We start from the raw sequence: 8,407 nt of genomic DNA, 5'->3' as shown, positions 1-8,407 counted from the left end.
TTTTTGAATATATTTACTGGCCCTTTAAGTTGGGAATCTTTAGTCCCTTCTATACCTATTATCCTTAGGTTTGGTCTTCTCATTGTGTCCTGGATTTCCTGGATGTTTTAGGTTAGGAGCTTTTTGCCTTTTGTGTTTTCTTTCACTGTTGTGTCAATATTTTCTATGGTATTTTCTGCACCACAGATTCTCTCTTCTATCTCTCGTATTCTCTTGGTGATGCTTGCATCTAGGACTCCTGGTATCTTTCCTAGGTTTTCTAACTCCAGCCTTTTCTTTACTGTTTTTAGTTCCTGTTTTATATCCTGGATGTTTTTGTTCCTTTACTTCACCTGTTTGATTATATTTTCCTGGAACTCTTTAAGGGAATTTTTGTTATCTCTTTAAGGGCATCTAGGTGTTTACAGGTGTTCTCCTGTATTTCTTTAAGGGAGTTATTTGTGTCCTTCTTAATGTCCTCCATCACCATTATGAGAAGTGATTTTAGATCTGAATCTTGCTTTTCCGATGTTGTAGAGTTATTCAGGACTTGCTATATAGGGAGAATTGGATTCCAATGATGCCAAGTAAAGTTGTTTTTTATAGTTCTTATGCTTGCCTCCTGCCATCTGGTTATCTCTAGTGCTACCTGCCCTGACTATATCTGACTGGAGCCTGTCTTTCCTCTGATCCTACTTGTGTCAGCCCTCCTCAGAGTTAAGCTGTCTCTGTTAATCTGTGAATCTGGGATCCTGTTATTCTGAGGTCCTGGGTATGTCTGAACTCCTGGGAGTCAAGCTGCCTTTGGGACCCTGTGATCCTGGTGTGACCAAGGTCCTGGGATCCTGGGATCATGGGCATGTTAGAGCACCTGGGAGTGGAGCTGCCTCTGGTTGTTGTGGGACTGGTTGTGGCATTAGCACCCAAGTTCTTCTCAGAGACTGGCCCAGACAGACTGAAAGGAACACTTATCACTGGTGAGTTACTGTGAGCTTGGGTGCCACCAGTCCCATTTAATCCCACTGTTGGGAAAGAGGTTGTGTCCTCCTCACCTTTGATCCTCTGATCCTGGGCATATTGGCGCATCTCGTAATGGAGTTGCCATTGGGTGTTGTTGGGCTGGCTCATAGTTCCACTTTTTAAGGCATGAATATAGTCAAGGATAGCACTGAGGTTTTGCCTTATGAGAAATCAGCACAGCTACTGAGGCTTGACATAAAAGACTAGGAAAGGACACTGGTTAAAGATACAGCCCCAGGATTAAAGTATTATGGATTAGTCATATTGTTGTTCCTCCTATGGAGCTGCAAATCCCTGCAGCTCCTTCGATACTTTCTCTAGCTCCTTCATTGAGGACCCTGTGCTCTGTCCAATGGATGACTGTGACCATCCACTTCTGTATTTGTCAGGCACTGGCATAGCCTCTCAGGAGACAGTTTTATCAGGCTCCTGTCAGCAAGCTCTTGTTGGCATCCACAATATTGTCTGTTTTGGGGTGTTGTTTATGGGATAGATCTCCTGGTGGGGCAGTCTCTGGATGGTCATTCCTTTAGTCTCTGCTCTGAACCTGTCTCTGTAACTCCTTCCATGGGTATTTGTTCCCCCTTCTAAGAAGGATGGAATTATCCACACTTTGGTCTTCCTTCTTGAGTTTCATGTATTTTACAAAATGTATCTTGGGTATTCTGAGCTTCTGGACTAATATCCACTTACCAGTGAGTGCTTATCATGGGTGTTCAGAGCTCCCTGGGACAAAGCCACCAATCAAAGAAAACACATATTGCGACTCATGGCTCTAGCTGCATATGTAGCAGAGGATGACCTAGAAAGTCATCAATGGGAAGAGAGGCCCTTGGTCCTGTGAAGGTTATATGCCCCATTATAGGGGAATGCCAGGGCCTGGAAGCATGAGTGGGTGGGTTGGTGAGCAGGGAGAGGTCGGAAGGGATAGGGGATTTTCAGGGTGTGGGGGACTATGAAAGGGTATAACATTTGAAATATAAATAAAGAAAACATCTAATTAAAAAAAAAGTGTCATGAAGAGAACTGGAGGCCTGGCACTATGTAGCAGGAACTGAATTTCTTAAAAATGCCAGTTTTAGGAAAAAAAAAAAAAAAAAAAGCCTGTATATTTGAAAAGAGCTGTTCATGGTACTCCTACCAAGACAGCAGCAGATATAGTTAAGTGACACATCCTGAACCTCAGAAAACCAGCTGCTGAGTGTTGGAGGAGGATCTTATGCATAGTCTATTCAGATGCTTATTGCAATGTATTAAAACCTAATTACATTCCAGACATTGACATTGACATGGATATTGAAGTCTCTCCAGACTGGGTATAGGAGATAAAAAAGCTGGACTTCTAATACCACATATGTAGGAGGGCTGCCTTGTGACCTCAGTGGGAGAGGATGTGCCTAATTGTGTAAAGACTTGATACACCAGTTTAGCAGGATAAACAAGGGGCTTTACCATCTCAGAGATAAAGGGGAGAGTGGATGAGTGGAAGGATTCTCTAACAGGGAGGAGAGGGGACAAGAATGCTGTAGCTTTTGGGTTACACATAAATGAACAAATAAATACATAAATGTAAAGAAAGATTAGAAGATCATTTTCAGAGAAATTATATCTTTTCACTTCCTAGTCCTATTCAATAGCCCATTTAATGTTCTTTTTCTATGACCTGTAGAGAGAATATCCTGTGGATTGTATCAATGCATCATCTGTCAATTAAAAGACCTAATATGAAGAATTAATATGAAGAGGTATTTCTACATAGCTAGCAAGTATAATCCTCACTCAAAACACAACATAGTATTCAGGATGTTAAAAATTGCAGAACATAAATGAAATTATACACAAATTGTGTTGCAAATTGTATATTTGAAAATATGTTGATTGATAAAGCATTTGAATACAGAGGGTACAGAGAACCATCATTAAAAATATATAAACACACTCTATACATATACATATACATATACATATACATATACATATACATATACATATACATATATACATGGATACACACAGAATAACAACATAAGAAGGATAATGACTGTATTAGTCACAATCTTACCCTGTATCCACAAGAACACAGGCATAACTAATTTAACAGAACAGAAGTGAAGTATAGGTATAGAAGGGTGACATTAAGTCATGTTTGTGTTGGAGCATTACAAGGAAATGGATTTCCTCATGGCTTTTAACAAGTTTCTTGGGCTGAAGACATTTCACAGGGAAGTGAACTCTGTAGAGTGTTCTCCTTTCCCTACCAGTCATGTCTCCTGCAAATGCATTCTAGTTATTGTTGATGTCATGCAGTGAATGAACTTTACTGGAATAGGAAACACTTTTTATACCACACAATGGTTTTCTGAACTTTATTTTTTTTATTTTCATTTTTTATTTTATTATATTTTATTTTTTTATTTTATTTTTTAATTTGTGAAGTACCTTGTCACAGAAAGATAATATTGAGAGTTTCTCTGGATAGTCACAGTCTGTCAAAGAGCCAAAGGGGGACCCTATTTCTGAGAAGGCAGATTTCCTCATAAAGTGAATCAATAAAAAGTTACTTCTTTCTCCCCCACATTGTCAAATTGTCAGCTGTAACCTTCATATACTGCTCTTTAAACACATTAATTACCAATGTGCTAACTGATGTCTTGGAATATTTATACCCTGTAAACAGGTCTGGTATTCTTTGCAAACACACTGCAAAGAACCCCTTAGGTTCTAATGCATTTCTGTCCTTACTGAATATTTTTTTCTCTGCAAACCACAGGTATGGCCATTTTCCTTGTAGCCTTCTCCTGTGAATGACAAAAATAAATGCTTACAGCTCTCAAGGGGGTGGGGTGGATAAGAAGGCAAGAAAGAGAGGAGGGGCAAGCCTCCTCATTTATAGTGAGTCAGGCAAAACTGGCTGTTGTCTGGTAACTGTGGGGCAAAGCATAGACAAAATGCTAACAATTGTTAATTTGTTTTGTTTGTAAAGGAAGTAAATGAATATCAGATCACCAGATATTCATTCAGTTTTACCATGAAGAGAAAATTAGCAATTCATTTAGAAAGGTATACTCCCAAAATGAGAATGGCTTTACATACAAGACCAGAAATTGGAATTTTAACTCTATAGGTTAGTCTGATATAATTTTCTAATCTTTGATCAGATAAGCTATCACATGAGTGTTTTTATTTCTCAAGGTAAAAATGAGTATCTCCATTTTTTTGAGAGTCAATAATTACAAAGCTTGGTTGTAAAATGTGAGGCACTATACCATGGACAGAAGTGAAGTGAACCCCTTGGGCAGAGAATTTTTTGCAAACTCCTCAAAGCGCACTTGACATCAGTATTTCTCAGGCTGTAAATCACAGGATTAAGTGCTGGAGGCAACACAGTATATAGCACAGAAAACAGCCTGTCTGCAATTGATGCTGAACTTGAGGGTGGCTTCAGATTGACAAAGCAAGCAGTAGCAATGAAAACACTGAAAACAGTGAGGTGGGGGAGGCAGGTGCCAAATGCTTTGGACTGACCTTTAGTGGTAGGAATCTTCAGCACAGTGGAGAAAATGTAAAAGTAAGAGAGCACAACACATATGATACAAACCATGCCCAGACAAAAACCAATTCCAAGACTTATATAAATGACCACAAGTGTGTCAGAGCAGGAGATCCTTAACAATGAGGGAACATCACAGAAAAACTGTGGGATCACCATGGAGCCACAGAAAGGCATGGAAAATGTGCCAGCTGTGTATAAAGCTCCAAACAGTATTCCAGTAGCCCAGGAAACACCCACCATCAGCACACAGTTACCATTACTCATGATGGCCTCATAGTGTAGGGGACAGCAGATGGCAACATAGCGGTCACATGACATTGCTGTTAGGAGAAATACGTCTCCAGCTCCAAAAGAAGTCATTAAAAATAATTGTAGGGCACAACCCAGAATAGAAATTGAGTTATTGTGAGTTATGCTATTGATAAAGAAATTTGGGATTGGAACAGAAATAAAGAAGACATCCAACAGGGACAAGTTCTTTAGGAAAAAGTACATGGGTGTTTGAAGTTTCAGATCCAGAGTGATGAGTGTGATGAGAAGGAGGTTACTCATTATGACTGCTAGGTACATTACCAGCAAGAACAGCCCACATACAGTCTGTAGTTCCGGAGTAGACGAGAATCCCATAAGGATGAACCCTGTTATTCTAGTGGCATTCGGCACACGAGAGTCTTCCACAACCTGTCAGGTATGAGAAGTAAGCAAAAATTAGCCCTTTGATGTACAGAAATGCTCAGTGGAAATGGACCCAGAACCCTACCTAGATACTGCCCCCATTTTCTCTTTCTACATGGTGATGCTTTAACTGGATACATTAATTGTGCTAATTTGCTTTTTATTACTATTTTACCATGTTTTGCTACAAATTTTTAGAATAATTATTAGTTATATATTATCATTTTCTTAATAAAATTGACTCTTTTCTTGAAATTGCAGTTGTTCAGTTGGCAACAAACTGCAGAATAAAACCTTCAAGTTTCTCCCTGCACTATTTTATTTCCTTTGTCTTAATCTTGGTTTAGAGCACTGCTATGCTTTGAATGGCCACAGTTACCACATCAAAAGAATTTCCCTTACCAAGGGCCTCTTTTCCCAATAATGGCTGACTAGGCCATCATCTGGTACATATGCAGCTTGAGACACAACCTACTGGTTAGTTCATATTGTTGTTCCACCTATAGGGTTGCAGACCCCTTCAGCTCCTTGTGTGCTTTCTCTAGCTTCTCCATTGTGGGCCCTGTGTTTCATCCTATAGATGACTGTGAGCATCCACTTCTGTATTCCCCAGTATATGGGAACTCCAAGGCCAAAAAGTAGGAGTGGGTGAGTAGGGAAGCAGGGTGGGGTGAGGGTATAGGGAACTTTTGGAATAGAATTTGAAATGTAAATAAATAAAATATCTAATAAAAATTTAAAAAAAAGAATTTTCCTAATGATAATAAGTGTCTTTTTTTTTTTGTATTTGAAATGTTTTCAAAATATTGCAAAATATTGCCTAGTGCCACATTTTATGTTTTCTGGACCCTGTGAGTAGAACCTGTATTCCTTCTTCTGTTGGGTCAATCATGTTTGGACAAAAACTTTCTTCACCATATATTTCTCTGTGACAGGCCTGTGCCCCTAAGCAGAATGATCATTTCCTAGGTACCAATTTCTCTCCTCTCAGGTTGATATGTAAAAGATTAAACACCTTGCAGTGCAAAAGACTATTCCACATCCCAGCAGAAACAGTTTTTTCTACATTTACTCCTAATCACCCTTAGCAATTTTAACCTTACTGATAAGGTTCAATAAGTTCAGAACAGAGATAACAGTCCACAAAGTCACATTTTGATCAGGAATAGGTGAGATTAATAGCTCTTATCCTTCTTCTAATAATCTATGTCTCCTTTTTTCTACTTTATATATATATATAGTTATATAGTTATATATATATATATATAGTTATATGTATATATTTGTCAAATTCCTTCCCTGACTTTTAGGATTCTTTTTTTATTTGCTTTCTGTGATGATATTAACCACTTCTAATTTGCTGGAACCTTAAAAATCTGTGCCATAATATTTCCATAACAAAACAATTTAAGTTCCCTTGCTTAAGAAAATAATATTATCCATCATATTAAATTTCTATGTAAAATAGACATATGTTGTAATTGTAAACTCTCAGTTACAGTTATATCAAATATTTAAACATATACAAATAAATATCTCTGTCATCATGGATGTAAACAAGGTAAAATAAGTATAGATTTTTGTGTAACATTCATATCATCTTCAATGAATAAAATCTTAAAGTATAGATATATCAATAAATTTGTTATGAGAAGAGAGTTGGAGCCTCCTTGGAAATGGGAGATATGGACTTCCCCAGTGAAGGGCATTTGAATGTGTGTGTGTGTGTGTGTGTGTGTAAATACATTAAGTCTCTTTCTCCTTCTAGCTCCTGCTTCCAGAATGACAACTCTGTGACTATTCATTTATTATTAAATGCCTAGGCCATGATCTTTGTCTCATTCCCTGGCAAACTCTAATCCATTCAAACTACTCTGTGACTACCACTTAGTTACTGACCTCTCCTTCAGTTCCAGCCTTTTTCCTTGGATTCCCCCTCAAGTACTCCTCCAGCATCTCCATTGAATATATCTCAAGTTTTCTTTCTTCTCCTATTATTCTGTAACCAATTCTCAGAAAACTCTGTCTTCCTTACAGTGTCTCACCTCCTATTTACTGTCTCAGCTCATTAGCCATAAGCTTTTTTATTGACAGGTGATGCTTATAAGAGATTCTCTCTACATGTACACATATACATGCATGCACTATCTTAGTAAACCAAGACAACAACAGAAAGGAGGTACTGTATTTGAAAGAGAGAACACAGGTATATGAGATGGGGGTTAAAGTGATGCAAGGATTTCAAAAATATTTCTATTAAATTATATCCTCAAAAAATGTTTTATCAAACCAAAAGAGAAAAAAAAAGTGAGTGTCTGGAGCCATGGCTCAAAAGATGAAACACTTATTGCTCTTGGAGACAATGTAAGTTCATTTTCCAAAATCTACATGGTGGCTCACAATTGTCTGTGACTCCAATTCCAAGGGTTCTAACACCTATTTCTGGCTTTTATAGGCATCAGGCATGTACAGTGTATACAAACATAAATATATAAAACTACAAATATACATAAAATTAAAATATGAATTATGTCTTCAAAAAAGAATATACCTAAATTAAGAAAGTTTTTGAGTCATATACATGCATGTGTATTATGGATATGTCAGGATTTTCTTGTGTTTTCTTTGTACAGTAATCTTGAGAGACCATCATATCAAACTATTTCATTCAATTGTGCTTTCATATTTGTCTTTAACATATCATGTTATGATCACTTCTTAGTAATATCCAATATATGCTGATATACCTGCTTCAAGCTCTATCTGTAAGTACATTACTGGTTACTACATTTGTGATAGGTGTATTCCTTATTGAAAATAGATACAATGCTACATTTATTCAGAATTCTCAAATACCTGGAACATGGTTTTGTCATCAGACATGTAGAGAAAGGACTTCCAACAGATGCAGTTAAGAAGGAAAAAAAATCATAAACATTAACATTCAGATTATTGAAGGATCACATAAAAGTTTGCAAATTCTGTAATCCTCACCTGTAGTTAAAATTTTGGCCCCTGATAAGACTCAAATATAGGTGCTAAACTTTGTCCACTTCTTAATATAGATTAAAGCAAATACAAATAAGAATATAATTTACCATGTTTGAAATTATGTTTAGATTTCCTTTGAAACACTATGTAATCTAGAGGTCTCTAACAGACCTTTTTAAGGCGTTTGGC

General features: G+C 37.3%; 1 protein-coding gene across 1 annotated transcript; it reads right to left on the bottom strand.

The window, feature by feature from the left end:
- Positions 1-4,222: 4,222 nt before the first annotated feature.
- LOC110297327 (olfactory receptor 14A2-like) lies at positions 4,223-7,189 on the bottom strand. The gene is made up of 2 exons (XM_021166085.1): positions 7,127-7,189; positions 4,223-5,233 (listed from the first exon to the last, which is right to left on the bottom strand). The coding sequence occupies exons 1-2, from the start codon at positions 7,187-7,189 to the stop codon at positions 4,223-4,225; spliced, it is 1,074 nt and encodes a 357-aa protein (XP_021021744.1).
- Between the last annotated feature and the right edge of the window lie 1,218 nt (positions 7,190-8,407).

Source organism: Mus caroli, unplaced genomic scaffold (assembly GCF_978045245.1).
Source record: "Mus caroli unplaced genomic scaffold, Mus_caroli_1 scaffold_8, whole genome shotgun sequence".
Lineage (NCBI taxonomy): Eukaryota > Metazoa > Chordata > Mammalia > Rodentia > Muridae > Mus > Mus caroli.
The sequence above is the reverse complement of the archived record's forward strand: the minus strand, read 5'-3'. Positions and strand labels throughout refer to the sequence as shown.